General features: G+C 57.0%; 1 protein-coding gene across 2 annotated transcripts; it reads right to left on the minus strand.

Moving 5' to 3' along the window:
• Positions 1-96: 96 nt before the first annotated feature.
• ZNF385A (zinc finger protein 385A) lies at positions 97-19665 on the minus strand. Of its 2 annotated transcripts, none has more exons than XM_079714166.1 (7): positions 19605-19665; positions 12849-12985; positions 5315-5425; positions 3498-3660; positions 806-975; positions 502-597; positions 97-357 (listed from the first exon to the last, which is right to left on the minus strand). In XM_079714166.1, exons 1-7 carry the CDS (start codon positions 19612-19614, stop codon positions 127-129), a joined length of 918 nt encoding a protein of 305 aa, XP_079570292.1. In that variant the 5' UTR covers positions 19615-19665; the 3' UTR covers positions 97-126. The 2 variants fall into 2 exon arrangements, with proteins under 2 accessions (XP_079570292.1, XP_079570291.1); XM_079714165.1 differs by lacking the exon at positions 19605-19665 and adding an exon at positions 1344-1586 and having other exon boundaries at positions 12849-12950.

Raw genomic sequence — 19665 nt, forward strand, 5'->3', positions numbered from 1 at the left:
CGGGGTGGGGGGGAAGGAGAGAGATCATTCAGGGAGTGCCGGGAGGAGGGACGGACTGGGAGCCCGGAGGCCTGGGTCCCGGCTGGAGGTGGGGGGCGTTGAATGGGAGGGGGTTCAGGGTTCAGGTCAGTAGGGGGAGAAGAGGATGGGTCCGTGCGCAGTTCGGATGGGCCCGGGGGCCGGGTGGAGCAGGGGGTGGGTGATCGGCGGTCCCTGGAGAAGAGGTGCGGCGGGGGCCGGGCGCAGAGACAGCGGGGAGCCTGCTGCCGCTGCCATCACCGCAGCCACCGCGAGGGGGCTGGGGAGCAGGCCTCCGGCCAAGGACTTGGGCAGCTCCTTGGAGAAAGTCAGAGTGCCCTGCAGCGGGGAGAGGGGCGGGGAGAGGGAAAAGTCATTCTGTGGCCCCGCCAACTCCACCTCTCCCAGGGCCGGCCGGCATCCCCTCTCCTCCCCGCTCCGGTCCCCGCCCCTTGGACGAATTCTCCATCGCCCAGGCCTCACCGCCAGCTCCCCGGCGCCCCTGGGCTTCTTGTGACGGCTCAGTAGGGGGTTGGGCTTCCCGGCCACGCCATCTCGGTGCCGCCGGCTGGAAATGTGCTGCAGGGACCAGCGGGTGGGGGGCTGTGAACCACGGGGAAAGGAGCAACCGCCAGGGAGCAGGGTGATCGCACCTCAGCACCTGGCCCCGCCCCTTCTGTGGCACCAAAGGATGAGCCTGAAGAAGAGTCTCACCCAAGCTCGCTGTCCTCCCTCCTCTCTCAGCAGGTTCACTCTCCAGAATTCTTGGAAAGGGCCTTGGACCCACCTGTTTCAGTTGGACCTCCGAGTTGACCTTGACATTGCAGATCTCACAGTGGAAGGTTCGGTCCTGGGCAGGGGCCTCTGGTTCCCCGGGAGTGGGAGGCCCCAGCCGAGGGTAAGCTTTGATGGGGCCCAGTCCACTTCGGGCCTCCAGAATTGTCTTGTGCTTAGTACCTGGAGCCCCCAGAGGGCAGGAGGTAAGAGGTGGAAAACAATTCTCCAGGCTTACTATGCCTCAAATACCCACATTTCCAATTACGAATATTGGGGGGGGGGCATCAAGCGTGGGGGCTTTCCAAGGCCCTTGGGACCCTTCCAGACACAAGGTGGGTCAGGGGAGAGTCACAGTTACCAGAAATAGGGCGAGGGCGGGGAGGGAACTGAGGAGGTAAGGGGCTAAGGAATGAGGGAGATGATTAGGGAGCGAGATAGGCTGGTAAGTCTTTGAGGGTCCAGGGATGCTGGAAGCCAGGAGGGTTAGGACATAGTGAGCAGGAGGGGATGAGGACAGGGGAGTGGGCGTGGGGGAGGGGAGCCCATACCTTTGTTATGTGCCTCAAGCTGGGACAGGGAGTTCACTGCCACCTTGCACAGAGCACAGTAGAGCAGCCGCTTGGCCTTCTCCTCCTCTTCCTTGCTTCCCCCAGGCATGGAAGCTGGGGCTGGAGTCCCCCCTTCACCCTTGGTCACACCCTGACCAGTCTCCGGAACACTGGGAGGGGATGGGGAGCCAGGCTGTTTCTCTGGGGATCCTGGGGCTGGACCCAGTCCATTTTCCATGGAAACTGTCACTGGGGGAGAAACATAGGGATCATCCCAGATGGCTTTTGGAGAACATTCTTTATGTGGAGGAGACCTAGCCCCGTTTCCTGGAGGGCAAGGGCCCAGGAGTCCCCGCCCTGTGACAACATGCATGCTCTCACGCCCTGGACCAGAGCCAGATGTGGTCCAGCTGCTGCAGGCTGGGTGTGAGACTCCAGTGCCTGGCTCATTCTCCATAAGCTGGGAATGGCTGAGGGGTCCAGCCCCACCAGCCTCCCCTTCAGCCAGGGTGAAGCTGGCAGCCAGCCTGGTGAGGGGGAGAGGGGTATGGAACAAGGAACCTCCCCTCCAAGGCCTGCCAGCCAGCCTGGGCTTCCCGCCCGGCCAGCCCCTTCTCAAGAGGCCTGCCCAGTCCCCAGGAGGCATGCCAAAGAACTCTAGGAAGGGGCAGAAGCGAGGTGAGGAGAGGTTGGGAGAGACAGGCACAGACATGGCAAAAGGGAAACAGAAACAGCAGAACCAGAGAGGGAAGAAACAGGGATGTGGGCTGCTCTATAATTCATGGCTTGATTAAAGATGCACAGGCCCCAGGCCTCAGCGCTGGGTTCTGGCCTCTGCACAGGGGAAACTCTAGCGCTCCCATTCTTGCTCCAGCAGCTGATCCAGTTTCCGGGTCAGGGGGAGGCCGGGGGTGGGGCCGGGGAGCTGGTGGGAGGGGACCTCCTGAGCCCTGCCGGTGTCCATTTGCTGGTCCATCCTGTGATCTTTCCCTTTTTTTTCTCTTCCTCATTTCTGACATCATTTATCTCCATCCCAATCCAGACAGCACACTCACATCTCTATCCGGACAGAACCTCCTGGCTTTCAAAAGCAGGGCAGGTATCCTTACCTCCGTAGGGAGATACCCTAGGAACTAAGTGAGGTAATAGGTATCAAGCACCTAGAACAGTGCTAGACAGAAAACGTTAGCTACACCGCCACCATCATCATCCCCCTTTGACAGAGACATTACCAAGTTAACCTGAGATGTTCAGGCTGAGAAGCAGCTAGAACACAGTTAGAACTCAGCTCACTCACTCGCCCTATCTGTGCATCCCTGAGGGACGGTGTGTGTTTGTGTGTGTACGTGTGGTGCGAGTGGGGCCTGCTTCCCAAGCTGGTGGTGCAGCTCCTCGGTTTTCATTCTCCTTAGGGTAGGGCAGGAAGGACAGGCAAGGACAAGGAGGACATGGGGATGTCAGGTCTCTCTGGAGTTGCCATGACTGACATCTGATGTGGTAATCCCAGGATGGGGGTGGCTCGGATCGTCCTGTCTTGATATTCCTTCTTTCCAGTTTCTTGGCTGGGAGTAAGGTTGAGGATGGCCACCAGCCACGAGGGAGAAAGAATCTCTGAGTTGCTTTTTGTAAACCCGGAAAAGACCTCACAGATCTTCAAGGCTCACTCCCTCATTTCCGAGGGACAAAAAACTCTGGCCCAGAGAGGTAGAAAGATCTACCCAAGATCACCCAGGGAGTTGCCTGGGTTTCCTGGGCTCAGTCCTCCCCAGGGGGGGCCCCCATGGGCAGGCCCTCAGATATCCGGATTCTCTCCCCTGCCCCTCTCCCCAAGATGAAATGGTCTCTCCCTGGATTTGGTGGTTCCCTTTTTCTTGAGGAAGTTTGCCAGGTAGCCTCACCCTAGCCCCTGTCTGAGTCACTGGGAGGTGGGGAGGACAGGCAGTGGGGGCTCTGCTGAGAGGAGCTGGGGCGGCAGTGGGGGTGACAGGATGGAAATTTTGCGTCACTGGGTTTGGCTGCAGGACTCACCTTGGGTGGGGCTGGGGTGGGAGCTGAGGAAGAGAGAGATGAAAGCAGAGGAGAGTTCTGGGAAGTGGGGACAGAATGGAGGAGACAAGTTCAGTTGAAGGATGCTGGGGGGGTTGTCAGACATACCTGGACGGGGGGCTACACCCTCTCCATTAGGGGGCGTGCCGCCTGGGGGAGCTGGATCTCCTGTTTCCCGGACGCTGGGCTCCCTGCCTCGAGTCTTGGCAGCCTCGATGCCTTTGACTCTTCGGGCATGGCGATTACCCTTGTAGTGTGCCTCAGCCTGGCTCTTTAGGGATGGAGGAAGAAAAGGGGATCTGAGATCATCTTTCATCTGAACATTCTTCCCCTGGAGCTCCTTCAGGTCCTGGGGTGGCCTCAGCAGGCTGCACTTAACCTCCCCCTACACCAGGGAGAGGTAAAGCCCCATGTCGAGGACCCTGGTTACTCAGTCGCTGGGAACCTGGGTCCCCACCTAGCCCAGGCTCTACCCCACCACCACACCCAGGGCCTGCCTGCTGACTCAGGCTTCCCACCTTGTCCAGGGTTGAGGGAAGGGGCCCTCAAACCTATAGGAGAACCCTAAATGGGAGGGGCCGAGCAATCTAGCCAATCCGCATCCTCTTCGACCCCGGGCCTTCTGTGCCTGTGTCCCCTGGCCCCAAGATCCAGCCTTTGCTGCTCCTGGGACTCCCACCCTCAAGCTGGGAGTCCCAGGAGCTCTGCAGCCTGGGCTGTACCCTGACTACTCCCCTCTGGGTCTCATTTTTCCTGAAGCCTCTGCGGACACCCTGGAGGACCCTGGCCCCAAGCCCAGCTCTGGAGACAGAGAGAGCAGCAGAGACAGCTGTCAAAACAGAGGCGCTTGGTGGGGGAGGGGAGGGGAGGGCAAAAAGAGGAGAGGGCTGTTTACTATTGGCCCCTGGCCCCTCCAGCCTCCCACCCTCCAGCAGTGAGCAGAGCCAGGGTTGGGAAAGGGGACGCCTGGGGTCGAGGTCAAGGGGAGGTCTAAAGCTGGGTTGGTCCTGGCTCCACCCCACACTGTGGGCACCCCCTGCTAAGAACACACAATCCTGGAACCACAAGGTCACCCAGACAGGCGTAAAGTAGAAATAAAAGGTGTGGATAGGCAGGAAAAGATTGACAGCCCAGGGGTGGGGCAGGTGTGTGCAGAGCCTGGTGGCATGGTGTGGCGCGCGCGCGCGCGTGTGTGTGTGTGTGTGTGTGTGTGTGTGTACTGGGTAGAGAAACAGAAGATGCTTTCTTTTTCCTACTCAGCAGAATGAGGCTCTGCTGTTTTTCTCCAAAAGTCCTCAGAACCTGCACGCCACAAAGCCCCCTCTAGACCCACACAGAAGTCCCAAGAGAGCCTCCGAGGGAGAAAATCTGGGAGGCCAGACACCAAGGTTCTGAGTTTGGGGTGGCTTCTCCCATGGGAGAGACTTTCCCTTGGGAGAGCAGTGGGGGCCAGGCCTTGTGTGTAATTTGGAGGGAGGACAGTGGAGAGAGGAGGAAGCCAGGAGGTTAGAGGGAAACGGGTGAGCCGGGGAGGAGTTTAGCAGAGGCCAAGGAGGGCACAGGCTCTGCAGGGGGCCAATGACATAACTCAGCCCTGCACCCAAGACCAGAGGGCCAGAGGCCACACTCCCACCCAGACACAGATGGCCACCTGTGTTCCAAGAAGTTCTGAGCCAGGGATGCCTCAGTCCCCAAGGGAGGGAGGGGTCAGCCTTAGAGGACTGGGCTATATACTTCATGTCAAAATATACAGCCATCTCTTGTCCTTCCCGAGTGCTTCCACCAGCCCTGCCTCTCCTGCAGTATCCCCCCATATCCCCTTAATCCCTGCCCCTCACCCAGAGTTCCCAGACCCTGCCCTCCCCTAAGATCCCCTGGCTGTCCCTGCCCCAGCCAGTGGATGGGTGAGCAGCTGGGTGTCTTACCTGAGAATTGAAGCGGATCTGACAGACATTACAGGAAATGATGGGCCGCTTGGTCTTGAGTAAGGGTCCCCCAAAGGTGTGGGAGAGTACAGCCTTCTGCACAGGGTCCATCTGTGGAGGCAGGCTGGGGTGAGCCAGGAACCCCAGCACAAGCTCATGTCCATCACAACCCCACTGGCAGCAGCTGGGTTGAACCAAAGTCCCCAGAGCCTCCTCCCAATCCCCCAGCACGCCAGAGGACTCTGAGCCTCAGCTCCCTGATTCCCTCCCAGCCCAATCTTCATAGCCCTGGAAGGGACCTGAGAGATCCCCTGGCCCAGTGCTCCCATTTGACAGAAAGTAGAAGTGGTTTGCCCAAGGTCAGAGCATGACTTAATAGCAGAGCCGGGACTTGAACCGGGACTCGTCTCCATCCGTTATACCATGAAGATCAAGCTCTGTCACCTTGACCTTTCTCCTGGGCTGATCCACCAGAGGCCCACTCAGGAAGTCCCAAAGCATCCCAGATCCTCGGGCCCTCAGCTGAAGCCTTTTTTGGCCTCTGCTCTGGGGCAAGACCATCAACCAAGCCAAGCTTCTGGTCCCGGGAGACAGATGTTCCTAGCTTCCCATCTCTGGGACCCAGGTTGCTCTAACACACTCATTCCCTGGACCCCTTAAAGCAGTAGCTTCTAGAGGGAGTAAAAGAACTCAGAAGAGAGTAGGTGGCTCCAGCGGGAATAAGTAGGAGAATGTAAGAAGCTGGGCTGGCCTGAGGCAGCCCGGGGATCTTCTGAACTCCCTCCCCTTGGTCACAGGGCTTCTGGGGCAGGGCTATGGGGCTGGGAGGGATTAGGAACGGCCTCTGCCCCCACCCTGGGTCAGCAGATGTCTTTGCAGTCTCCTGCCAAGAGTTCACATGAGGCGGGAAGAGGATGGGAGTTTCTCTCTGAGGCTTTCTGCTATGGGGATAAAGCCAGGGGCCTAGAGGCATGAACACTGCTTCTCTGCCCTGTCCTCCTCCCTTCTGGCCCCCAGGCGGCCAGGGAGAGGCGAGCCTGGAATGCAGCTGAGGCTGAGCAGAACTGGGTGATGGCTGGGATCTCTCATAAGCATGGAACCAGATTAGAGCTGAAACCTTATCTTCTAGGTGGAAGGATCAAGTGAAAAAAAAGTTGCTGGAGACGTGGGGGTCCTTAGCTCCTCAGCTGAGGCCCTCCCTGTGCCCAGGTCTTCATGATTCCCCAAGAGACACTGGTGAGAGACGGGAACTCGGAGCAGGGGGAAGAGGGGGTCTGGAAAGCCCACACATCCTGTCTCCCCTCTACTCCCCAAAGCTGTCTCACTGGCTGCTTGGGGTTAATGTCAGGAAAGGGGCTTTAGCAACCCTGTGAAAAGCGCCATCCCATCTGGCAGTGGCAGAGGCAGGAGCCAGGTTCAGATAACCAGTCTGACAGACCAGTGTCAATTTCCTGGCCTGCCGTTGGCTGGAAGCAGCCCCTCTCAGTGGCTTACTCTTCACCTCCTGGAAGCCCAGGTCCTTTTCAGGGAAAAGCCAAACAGGGGAAGACTGGGTGTGTCTGTGTGTGTCTAGGCAGTCTATGATCAATCTGTGCAGGGGTGGAGTGTGAAGGCGTGTCACGTGCTGTGTGTACATCATTTCTGTATCAACAGTTCTGTGTCGGGGGCTCTGCCGAAGCCATGAATGGTCAGGTTGTGCAATCTTCAGCTGTGTGTTTATCGGTGTGAATGTATGATGTGTCTGGCAGGAAGACAGACCGAGTTGGAGACAGGCTGTAATCAGAAAGGGGAGACAGATGTTGCACTCAGCTCCCAGCCTCCGGACGACAGTCCTCCCTAACCAGGGACCCCCAACTCTGCCCCAGGGTTCTCCATAGCCCCTGGACGTCCTCACATGCTGGGTGGGGAATGGAATTCAGCCCAAACAGAAACCCAATCTGGGCCAGGAAACCTAAGTCGATGAAAATGGTAGGGAGAGAGGAGTGGGATGGAGAGGGGAAAGCAGAGGTCCCTGGCTCTGTCTGTGCCCCACCCCAGGACCCCAGCCTGCTCCCCAGAGTGGCTGAGGACCCAGTGCCCTGAGGATGACCTGTGAGCTGACTGTCCCAACATCCATCCCCTGCAAATTGGTCCCTGTCCCGCTTAGGTCCTTCCTCCAGGGTGAGAGCCTTTTCCTTTGCACAGCCCTCTCCTCAGGCTTAAGTCCATAAACACCAACTAGGGGTGGGAGGTGGGCAGGGAGGAGGGCAGCAACCCAGTCAGGTGGGTCCTTCCCACCCTCTCCTCCGGGAACTGAGGAGACACCAGGCTGAAGGTGAGGGTTCCTGGGCCCAATCCCTGCGCAGGTGGAATATGAGCCACTGAAGTGCTGCTCCAGGCCAAGGTCAAGAGGCCCTGGTGACCTAGATGAGGGCTCTCTGGGGAGGGGTGAAGGCCAGCATCTCCCAGAGCCCTCTCACTCCAGAGCCCCTTCCCTAGGATTTTGGCCTAGACACTGTCTGGAAAGGTCCACAAAACAGTCTCCTCCCACCTGCCCTCCAATAGCAGACATGAAAGGGAATCGCTCCCCTAAGCTGGGGCAAAATGAATCAGGAAAGGCAAGGGGGAGGGAAGGGGGAAACCAGATCGGGAACACCAGCAGGGGCTATGATTATATTTCCTTCCATTGCCCTTTATCTGATGGCACCGCTGCCCCTGTTTGACCACCGCACCGCCCCCCCGCCGCCCCAAATAAAGGCAAAAAGGGAAGGGGGATGGAATCTCAGGGGTGGGAAGACCTGAGGGACAGGAAGGATTGAAACAGGAAAGAGAGGAGCTAGAGGGTGTCTAAAGAGCAGGTGGAAGCTGGTGGGGGAGGGATGCTAGGAAGGGGACTAAGGCTGAGATGGGGTCAGGGCTGCATAAGGGATCTGACCGGCGGCGTGGCAATTTGAGGGTAGGTGTAGGACCTGATGGGAAGTCTGAAAATTTGGGGGACTTCAAGGATCTGAGAAACAGAGGCTGGGGTATCCAGTATGGTGGCAGCAGTCTGGGGGGCGCCAGATGGGATCCGGAGATTGGTTGGGGCCGCGCCGGTCGTGGGGGATGGGCCGGATAACCCGAGGACCGGGCGAAGGGAGAGGTAGGGAGCCGGGCAGGGGCGGGCGGGGATGGCGTGGGGGGGCGCTGCGGCAGCGGCTGGAGCCAGGGAGAGAGGAAGGGCCGGGTGGCTTACCCTGCGGGACCCCGGGGGACGCGGCTCCATGGCCCGGGGTGGCGGACCCGGGAGGGGAGGCCGAGCCTGGCCGGGCCGGGCAGGCCGGGGACGCGGCGCTCGTTGCCCGGGTGGCTCGGGGCTGTGCGGCCGGGCCGGCCCGGAGAAGGGGAGGCGGCGCCGGCCCGGCCCGGAGCCCGCCCCAGAGGCGGGGCCGAGGACGGGGGCGGGGATAGGGAGCTCGGGAGGCATGAAGGGGCGCTAGGGCGAAAAGAAGAGAGGACGGGGTGTCCATGTCCAGACACTCGTTCCAGAAAGACCTGGTCCTGGCGAAGGGCCCCTCGGCCTGGCGACGGGGCATTGACCAGATGCTCCACTGGGCTTCCTCCAATAGGGACCCTTGCTGGGTCCAGTAGCCCTACCAATGGCCGACCCTGTTTCTCTAGCTTGGACCTTTCTCCTTTCTTTCACCCCTTCCACCCTCGCTCTTCTGCTGACAGCTTCTCTTTCGAGTCCGCAGACGACCCTTTCCCGGCTCCCTCTGCACACGACCCCTGTGCCCCTTATACATGTCACTTCCCCAACTAGGGATGCAAGACCGAGCCCAGGTACCCAGGTGTCAGGCACTGCTCTCTTAGTGACTCCTCTGAACGGTGGAGCTGGGGTCGCCGAGGGCAGAAGCGACGTCAAACTGGGGACATCATTCCTAACCTCTTCCCACCTCCTCCTCTCGCCCGCCACCTGCTGGAGAACCAGGTTCCCGAAGGGCTTATGCTTCGTGCACTTGCTGCCCTCTGGCGGTAGAGTGGGGGCAGCACTGGGGGACGAGGGACAGGAGGGCAGAACAGCCCACTGCCCCAAACACTTCCTTATCCTCTCCGGATAGGTCCTAGGATTCCGGCTCTCTCATCTCTGGATCTCATCCCCTCCGTTCCACCTAGGGCCGAGAGATGAGCGAAGCAGGGGCCTGGATGTAGAGAGAGGCTGTCTTTGGGAGACAGTGAGGGATCTCCAAGGGCAGAGGGACACATAATTCAGGGAGGGGTCTACGGGGTAGGAACTACCCGAGTAGGAGACATCTGGAAGTATTAGTGCAGGGAAGGAGAGGCTCTTCCGTGAATAATAATACCATCACACCACCTAATGTTGACTGAGCCCTTGGAATGTGCCAGCGTCTGGACAGAGCTCTTTGCATGGATTATCTAATTTAATCTTTACAACCACTATTATAATAGGAAGTACTATTATTACCTTCATTTTATAGATGAGGGAACTGAGGTTTAGAGAGGCTAAATAATTTGCCCAAGGTCATAAGCTAGTAAGTGGCTGAACTGGGATTTGAATTTAAACCCGGGCATTCTGACTCCAAAGCCCTGTACTTAACTGCTGCACAGTACTGCCAAGGCATGTCTGCAGCTTTTCTGCAGTCCTCATTCCCCTGCAGAATTTGGCACTATTGATGCAGCCTGCCACACTCTCTCCCTTGGCTTCTCCAGCTCTATAGGAACCTGGTTCTGTCCCCACCCCCTCCTGTGGCTCCTTCATTTCCTTTGCAGGGGCCTCCTCCTGTTCCCACTGCCTAATTCTGCTTATTCCCCAAGGCTTGGGCCTTGGAAACTACCTTTCTCTCTCTGATCCTCTATTAAATAAAAACAATGAAATAACGTAATAATCATAGCAGCTTACACTGATTGAAAACTTACTTTGTGCTAGGTGCTAGGCATTATGATTATGTAATACGATTCTCACAACAACCTTGCGAGTTGGTACTATTACTGTCTTCTTTTACAGCTGATAAAATTGAGGTTCAGAGTGGTTAAGTAATTTGCCTAAAGTCACACAGCCAGTACTTTTGGAACATCGATTCAAATCCTGCCAGTCTGATGCCAAAGCTGGTATCACTCAACACCTGGCCACACTCTCTCCAAGCTTATCCACTCTCATGGCTTTAAATAGCTCCTCCCCGCTAGAGGCCGTGGAGCCATGAACCTGGGGAGTCAGAAACTTGGGATTATCCATGTGAATCAACTAAGTAGCTTTGTGATCTTGGGAAAGTCACTTAACCTCTCTGGGTCAGTGTTTCCTCATCTATAAAATGGGGACAAAGATAGGAGACCCAAGGTTAAGTGTAAATCAGGTATGTAGACTGGGGGGAAACTATTCCCAGCACCTTCTGCTCCAGTCACACCCAGTCAATTGCAGTTTCTCAAGTGCTCTTTTTTAGCCCTTGTTTCAGTCTGGAGTGTTCTCTGAAATCCCTTTTAAAATCCTAATAGTTCTTCAAAGCCCAAATCATAACGTCGCCTGCTCCAGCTTCAATCCCTTTTTCCTCTGCTGTTTCTTTTTTTTTTTTTTTCCTGCTCAGCTCTGGTCGGTCCCTCACCACATCCAGCAAGTCTTTCCTGACACCCCCTTGGGCTCCCCTACAAGCTACATGCCTCCAGCACAGCTCTTCTCATACTATAGGGTAAATGCTAACTTGCTGTCTTTCCAACTACACCGTGAGCTCTCCAAGCACAGACTGAGTGAGTCCTGTGTCCCTGATACCAGTGCCTAGCACATAGTAGGTGCTCAAAAATTTTTTTGTTCAATTGAATTTTTGTTAGTGTCTCTGTCACGATATTTATAACCCTTCCTCTGTTTTGCATTGTAGATCACTGCATACACATCTATACTTCTTTCCTGAATATAGCGCCTTTAGCATGGGAGCATGTCATATTTACCCTCATGTCTCCATTTTATCTAGGACAGCGCCTTCCTGATAGTCATTACTCAATTTTCTCGTCTGTAAAACGAGGATAAAACGACAGCTACCCCATAGAGTTGCTATAAAAACTGAGATATGAAAAATGCTTTGTAAACCTCAAAACGCATTGCAAATGTTGGTTTGGATTCTCTGGGAGGAGTCTGGAGGAAGCAGCAGGTATAAAGAGAACTGTATTTGGAGTCAGATGCTCTGGGTTCAAATCATACCTTAGGCACGTACTGCGTCAACTTAGATAAATTCCTAAACCCTTCTGGGCCTTAGTTTCTGTCTTCCAGTATGTCAGACTGGAATAATAATGTCTACTTTGTTGGGTTATGGTGAGGATTAAATGAGATCAAGTATAGAAACATCTACTGAGATCAAGTATAGAATTCCCTGGCGGTCCAGTGATTAGGACTCCACATTTTCACTGCTGAGGGCCTAGGTTCAATTTCCTGGTTGGGGAACTAAGATCCCACAAGTCACACAGTGCAGGCAAACAAACAAACAAACAAACAAAAACTACACACACACACACACAAACACATCTACTGCAGTGCCTGGTGCATAGCTGATGCTCAGTACGCGTCTGTAACTGAATATGGTTTGATGGTGGGTTACTTGAATTGAATAAAGCTGACTTCCCCCAAACCTTTAGCTCCAGCCCACTCTCCAGGACCCAGATTCCAACTGTCTGTTGGACATTTTGGGCTCAACGTCCCACTGGTCCACCAACTCACCACGTCCTAAAGTGCGTTCAGCAGCCTCACCTCAGGCCAGCCTCCTCCTCTAACCCCCTGCCCCTGGCAAGGTGACTTCTCTCTCCCAGTCACAGAGACCTGAGCCCTGGAGTCATCCTTGACTCATCTTCTCTCCCCCACCCCCAAACCCTGGTTGGTCTCCGTGGCCTGTCAAAATTTCCTTGGAAAAACCTCACCCACCCCCCTTCCTTCACTCACTCTGCCAATGCCACGGGCCCAGCCTGGCTCTCCAGGTTCCCCTGCAGGCCCTTATTGCTGGGACAGCCTCCTAACTGGCTAGCATCCTCCAGTCTCAGCTCCCTTCCATCCAGCTGCCCCACTCACCTGCCTCAAACACTGCTCCTTCCCACTCACTCTCCTGCTCAAGAATGGATAATGCCTCCCCATTTCATAGTGATTAAATCTAGACGACTTTGCCAGCCCTCCAAGCCCTACCCCACTGACCCTACCCTACCCACCCAACGGTGGGCTCCAGAGAGCTGGAGTTTACAAACAGGCTGCTGATGCCCTTGAAGAGTCTCTCTTTCCACCTTCCTGTACTCACTACCACCAGTCTAGGTCTTGTGACTTCTCTCGATGGTGGACTGAATGAGATGATTCATATAAAATACCTAGCAGTGTCTGGCCCATAGCCGGATTTCAGCGGATATTAGTTATTATGGTTATTGTTGCCAATAGTATACCAGAGAGCCAGCGACACTTGTAAGTGACTAGAAGTAAAGGAGATGGGGCCCTAAGAAGACATAAGGAATTAGATACAAGAGGAGAAGAGGGCAGGGAGAGAAGGAGCCGGGATGGCAGAAGGGTGGGGAAGGCAGGCAGGCTGCTACTCACAGTGCTGTAGTTGCTGAAGAGGCCCAGGGTGGGTGCTGGCTCCAGTGGGAAGGGCAGGATCTGCTTGAGGTCCAGTGGGGGCTGCATGATGGGGGGCTGCCGGAGCAGAGGGAGGGGCCCTGCCCGGCTCAAGCTGCCTAAAGACCGGAGAAAATATTATGTGGGGCAGGAAGACTGAAGCTCGGGAGCCCAACCCAAGCCTGGCAGTCCCACTCCCCATCTGGGGGCCCACACTCAGAAGTGTGACCCCCATCACACACACTTCCCCTGCTGGCTGGCTCCGGAGCAATGGAGCACGGTGCCCTGTGGGCCTGGGGGAGGGCGCAGACCTGTTGTTCTTCCCTTCTGGGTGATTTTCACTTCCCCCTTCTCCAGCCTCCCTCCCCCAAGACCTTTAGGCATTTTACAGACCCAGGAAAATCACAGGCCTTCTCTGCAGGCCGCCTGCTGGACCACAAGGACTCGGGAGTCCCACGCCCCTGGCTACTCCCTTCTTCTGGTTTTGCTTTCCCCCAGGGAATCCCAAAGGCTAAGTCTTACCCCAGGGAGAACTGTCAGGTGAGTGATTCATCCCACTGCTTAGAGAGGAATATTGAGGCCTGTATTTGGAGGAGGGCTGCTGGATCTTTCAGGCTCCCCAAAGAGTTATGATTTTGTCCCAGCCGTAATTCTTAATTAACTGTCGATGTCTCGGGGTAGGAAAGTGGCATTCGATCTGGGAGGTGGGCTGCCTGTGGCCATTCTCAGAGCCCCTTCTCCCAACCTTCCTGTCCTCCCCAGGTCCCTCTGTCAGCCGCGGGAATGTTCAGCTCAGGCTCTGCAGGAGGAACTGCGACCAGCCCCTGGGAGGGGAATGCCTGGGTCTGACCCCAAGGGGAAATGAAACTCTGGGCCAGGCACTCCACTACCGTCCCTGAAATCTTCTCCTCCTACCCCAGAGCCATGGGAGGAGCCCTGCCAGGCTCCACACGGCTGGCCCAGAGGCCCTCAGGACCCCTCTGGGCTTCTGCTGGCCCAGCTCCCTTCTGCGACTTCTCTGTCAACCAGTCAGGGAACTCTGGCTGCCCTTCATGGCTCTAGCAACCCCCTGCCAGCAACAGGGGTTCCCAGGAATAAAGGCAAACCCAGGAGGCTGCAAGCTTAGCCCCGTCCTCCCATGACCTTACGGGGGCAGAGGGTCCCCCTGGGATCCTTTCCTACTCCCTCCAGAGACGGCCCCGGCCCCTTTTCATACCTTCAGTGTCTGGTGCCTGCTGCCCCCAGGCAGTGGCCTGGCCCTGGCCCCCCAGGGGCCTGGGCCTGACAGCGTCCCCTTCCCTTGGTTCTGCCCCCTGCCCCCTCCCTTGCCAGCCTCCCCCCCAGTCCAGTCAGTAGAATCAGCCAATCAGAGTCCTGGAAAAGTGGGGCAGAGGGGAGGGCGGGGGAGCAGGGATTAGGGGAATCGGATGCGAGAGGGTGGGGGTGGGGAGGGCTCAGGCACAGCTGGGGGCAGGGAGCTGGTCCAGGAAGGTCTGGAGGGGTCTGTCTTTTCCATCCACTGCTACGACTGGGCAGCCAGGGTGCCAGAGGCAGAGAGGGGTCAAGGCTGCTGGGAGCTTGGGCTGCAGACATCTAAGGGTTGAAGGAGAAGGGCAGGATGCTTGGCTTTGGCCCTTGGACAGCTGGGGGTCTGTATGTCATGTCCGTTCCCTCCTCTGCCACCTCGGGGTTGAGATGGGGTAGGGGGAGAGGAGGGAGACAGACAGACAGACAAAAGTGAGTGAGAGAGAATGGGAAAGACTGACAGAAACAGGAATAGCCGACTGAGAAAAGGGACATAGACACCGAGAGAGAAGAGGACAGGGGACAATGGAGAGATGAAGAGAGTGAAATGAGAGAGAAACAGAGACACTGCTGAGAAGCTGGACACAGAGCTAGAGACAAGGGCAGAAAGACCAGAGGACAGAGAACAGAGAGAACGAGAGAGGGAGAGAGGAGAGAGAGGGACCGACAGACTGATGGGGCAGGGCGACCATCTCCCCTTCCCCTCTGCCCGCCCATGGCTTCTCCCCTCTGTGCCTGCCTCCTCCTGCCTGGCACACAAGGCCAGGGCAGCCTTAACGAGCCCCAGGCGGCATCAGGAATGGTGAGAGAAACCTGAGCACTCCCAGAGTCCCAGGCACCCAGCACCCACCCCAGGCAGCTGGTCCGGGGCTGGCACTTGCTCCGGCCCCAGAGAGGGAGGCAGCTCAGCTCCTTGACCCTTTCCTGGCTCTGAACTCTCCAGGCCCCCACCCCTCAAACAACCACCTCAGAGGAGAGAGAGATGAGTTCCACAAAAGGCAACAGAAAAAAAGAATGTTTTCAGGTAAAGCACTCTGAGTATAGCACATTTAATCTCTGAGGTAACTATTCTATGGGGTAGCTGATACTAGTTTTTAGCCATCTGACACTTGAAGAAACTGAGGCTCAGAGAACTTAAAAAGACTTGGCTGATGTTACACAGCCTGTAAGTATCAGAGCTGGGATTTCCATCGAGATCTGTCACCCTCTTTCTCTGCTACACAACCCCAAAGGGCTCCAATTTAACTTTGAATTCAGCAGAGATCTGAGAAAGGCTTCCATCTTGTCCAAGGAGAGGAAGGGGAGAAGTTGTTCCATGTACTTCCTGGGGTTGGAGGAAAACAGGTAGCAGCCAGTCAGTTCCCTCTAGCCAGCAACTCATCTTTTCCACTGACAGGAGCCCTGGGGTCGGGGGAGGGAAGGGGAAGTGGGAGGAAGGAAGGAAGGATGGAGTGAGGCAAGGAAGCAAAGTGGGCAACTGGAGATTCATGTGTTTCTTTCCCAGATTCCTGGGTCCACTCCACTGAGATCAGAGGTGGGAGGGGGCAGATGGCAACTTACGGACCAAGTTGGGAGAAACTGGGCCCTTGGTGTCAGGTAGCCCACGCCTCAGTCCCCTCTCCGCCATCGTGAGAATAAGGGCCCCCTGTATGCCAGGCACTTTACATATATGCCCCCCTGTGGATGGCTCTACTGCTCACTAGCTGGGTGACTAGCTCGTTTCCGAACTCTCTCTGTCTCATTTCTCCTTTGTCAAATGAGAGCAACGGTACCTGCGTCGTGGAGTTGTTGAAAGGATTGAACAAATCCATGTAAAGTGCTGGCCTGCCACAAAGAAAGCTCAATAAATGTTTGCTAAATAAACGAATCCTCATCTTATAGATGACCGTCAGCTCAGAGAGGGGGAGTTAATTGACCAAAGTCACACAGCTAGTGAGGGATTTGAACCTGTCTGGCTGGCTCCAGACAGGGCTTTCAGGCACCACACTTTCCTAGGGATGGACGGGGAAAAAGGCAGGAATATAATAAGGGCTGTGAAGGAGGAAATGAAGTAGGAAATCCAGGGCTTCTTATGGCTGGTTAGGCGAGGGCTTCAGGTGGGCTTGGAGGAGGAGGTGGAGAGCAAACTGGTGTGTGTGTGTGTGTGCGTGTGCGTGTGTGCGCACGTGCGTGTGGGTCTGCACACCATGTCAGGCGTGGCAGGGAGGAGCTGAGGCCTGTCTGGGACAGGCCACTCCAGAGGGAAGCTCATTAGCTCCAGCAGATAGAGCCCCACCCAGCTCCGTGGGGAGCTGCCAAATGCTTTATTAAAGACAGTTCCCAGCCACTTTAGGGGGGGTGAAGTCTCAGTCCCTTGGATGGGTGGCCATCTGTCCATTTCTGCATCCTACCTGGACCTAGGCACTTTGATCCTGCTCAGGTATCCCCCCAGCACCAGGCCACAACCAAGCCAGGTCTGACTCCTTACTCCTTCCATCCCACTCAGAGCTGGTCTTTTCCTTCCTCTCTTCCCCAGAAATTCTGGCCAGGTGGGAGTCCCAGTCCCTTGGCCATCTCAGATGGCCAGGCTGGGGCCAGGGTGCAGGGATTGCACAGGTTGGAGGAATGTGGAGCCTGTGCTCTGGGAATCTGAGTCCAAGTGTGCTGGTGGGGGTCACGCTAGGGTCGGGACAGTCTTCATAGATGGGCCTGGAGTCGCTTTCCTGCTAGAGACACTTGGGAAGGAGGCAGGCAACCAGTCATTTGGGCCTAGGGCCTGAAGCCCCTGTGGCAAAGAATGGGAGTGTCTGCCGTGAGCTGGCTCTGGGAGGGGCAGCGTCTGGGTAGGAACAGGAGCCAGGAAGGATGTGAGGGTAAGGCTGCAGGTTAGTGTTGGTCTGGAGATCGGGCCGCGATGAGATTCAGATCCCAGAGAGGTACTGGGGATAGGGTTGCAAGTAGTGTTAGGGCCCAGGGTGGTGAAAAACATGGGGTCAGCACTGGGTTAAAATGGGAATTACGCTCTGGGGCGAAAGGAGAAATGAGATTGGCGTCTGGACTGGAATCTCATCTCTAATCCATCCTCTTTCACTTTAGGCCTTTTGGCCTCTTCTAACCCGAGAAATGCCTAAAACTGGGGGATTAAGGGGAGAGCCTGGAACCCCTAGATCTTGCCTTCTTGACCAAGTCTCAGGTATTTGAGGTATTTGTCCCCTTCTGCTGCAATTTCCCCCTTCTTGGCAGGAGGCCGGCTGAGTGCTGGAAAGGCTTTGAAGTCAAAGATGAAAGCAACAAGGGGATGATTACGAACAACTACTCAAAACATCATCCCTAATAACCCCGGGGGCGGGGGCAGGGCCTAAGGGGGGAGGTGGCCAGGAAAGGCAGAAGGAAGACCCCTGGGGAATTTTCCCCAGCCTGATGGGAAAAGCCTCCCTTAATGCCCCCGCCCCGCACACCACACCAAGGGCCCAGTTGGAGAGGAGGGTAAGCAAAGCTCAGAACAGTGAACCTGAGCCCAGAACCACCACCTTAAACCTGGGCCCACGGTCTAGCTCTTGAGCAGGCAGGCTGGGCCTCACCTGCCGGGCAGAGCACCTGCACACAGATTCAGTGGACCTCAGCGTTCAGAACCTGAAAACCTTAGAATGGGCCTCAGGCCTGGCTGGCAGCTGCCTCCCTCTCGCCTTCCTTCGTCAAAGAGGGTTAAGGTATGTGGCCCGCCAGGCTTCCCACCCCTCTGTGGGCTGGGCACAAGGAGGGAGTTAATCGCAGCGTCCTCAGGGAGGTGTGGTGGGCCTCCAGTTGGTGGCCCCTGGCATTCCTCCTGTGGTGGGATCTTGGGCTGGTTCGAGCAGGTTCCCGAGGTCCTCTCCAAGGCCTACTGACCAGGAGAAGCATGGCTTAAACTGGCCTGTCCTGGACAAGCATGATGTTGCCTCCGGGGCCTGTGCCCAGGCTGGGGCCAGGGTGCAGGGATTGCACAGGTTGGAGGAATGTGGAGCCTGTGCTCTGGGAATCTGAGTCCAAGTGTGCTGGTGGGGGTCACGCTAGGGTCGGGACAGTCTTCATAGATGGGCCTGGAGTCTCTTTCCTGCTAGAGACACTTGGGAAGGAGACAGGCAACCAGTCATTCGTGCCTCTGTTGGCTCATTCATTTAATGGATTTGATGGGGTGCCAGGTGGAGGGGGTCAGATGTAGAGTGGTGACAGCAAGGAGGTACAGGAGTGGGGGGGTGAGAAAGAGGTGGAGGAAGGAGGGCAGAAGGGGAGAGAGCCACCTAGTGGGAGTCAATAGGGGTCAAACGAAAGAAGAAAAGCAAAAGAGCCAAGGGGGCCCCAGCAGAGGGCTGAGGTGGGAGCCAGGCGAGCCCTGGGGTGCCAGCATGCAGCCAGGTGTCCCCGGTGGGGGGCAGGGAGACCACAGGTGTCTGGGCCTGGTGGGGGGTCTCCCACCACAAACAGGGCCCAGGAACCGGCCTAGCCAGGACAGAGGTCAGGGGTCAGAGGTCAGAGGACAGAGCAGGCCTGTGGACTATCGTGGAGGCAGGGGCCTGCAGCCCGACTGATGAGGAGTCCTTTCCTCCCCCTCCCGGGGCTGCCTTCCCATGTAGGTCATGAGGCTGGGGTGGCTGTGGCTGAAGGGATGTCAGAGCCCCTCGGGAGTCTCCCTCCGCCATCCTTGTGCTCCCTGGGGCCCCTTCCTCTGCTGGTGCCCCCGGCCCAGGCAGGGGTGGGGGTGGGGTGGGGGAGGAAGGAAGAAGAAGGCAGCCGGGAAGGAAGGGCCCAGGCAGCCAGAGCAGGGAGAGAGAGAGGGGCAGGTCCTGGCGTGTTGGGGCAGGATGGCTGCGGAGACAGGATCCGAGCCGCAGGGGCCCTGGGATGGACAGTTTCCCACCCCTTTTTCTCCCCAGACCCCTTATCTTCAGCCCTCAGGTTCCCACCTCCCACCACACACCTCGAAGCTACACCCACCATCTTCTCCCCCCGCCCGCCCCTCACTTCCTCCTTTCCCTCTTATCCTGGGCCCAGAAGGATGTCGGAGTGTTTGAGCTAAGGGTGGGGGAAGGCCCCGGGGCGGGGCGGGGGGGGGAGGGGGGGGACGGGTCAGAACCTTTCGCTCAACTCCACCAGGCCAGGACCAGCCCCTCCCCCAGCCTCTCGTAGGCTGTCATATAATATTCATGAGCCTCATGAATACGCAATGTTCTCATTATGGGGCGGGGGTCTCAGTCGGCTCTGTCTCCCCCTTTACCACTCCCTGGATTACCGGGAGAAGAAGCGGCAGTTTGGGGAAGAGGGAAAGAGGGGGCCCCAGATGTGGAGCCAGATGAAGGGGGAGGGGGAACCGGTGGCTGACGGGCGGCCGCAGTCACCGCGGTGCGGGAGGTGGGGGGCTGACCTACTGAGAGGGACCCAGGAGCCTGGAGCCGCGGAGCCGCAGAGCCCACTCACCGAGGATCATGCTGGGGACCCAGGCGTCCGCGGTTCCGCGTCGCTCTGTCCCGGGGGCCGT

Source organism: Hyperoodon ampullatus, assembly GCF_949752795.1.
Source record: "Hyperoodon ampullatus genome assembly, chromosome: 11".
Lineage (NCBI taxonomy): Eukaryota > Metazoa > Chordata > Mammalia > Artiodactyla > Ziphiidae > Hyperoodon > Hyperoodon ampullatus.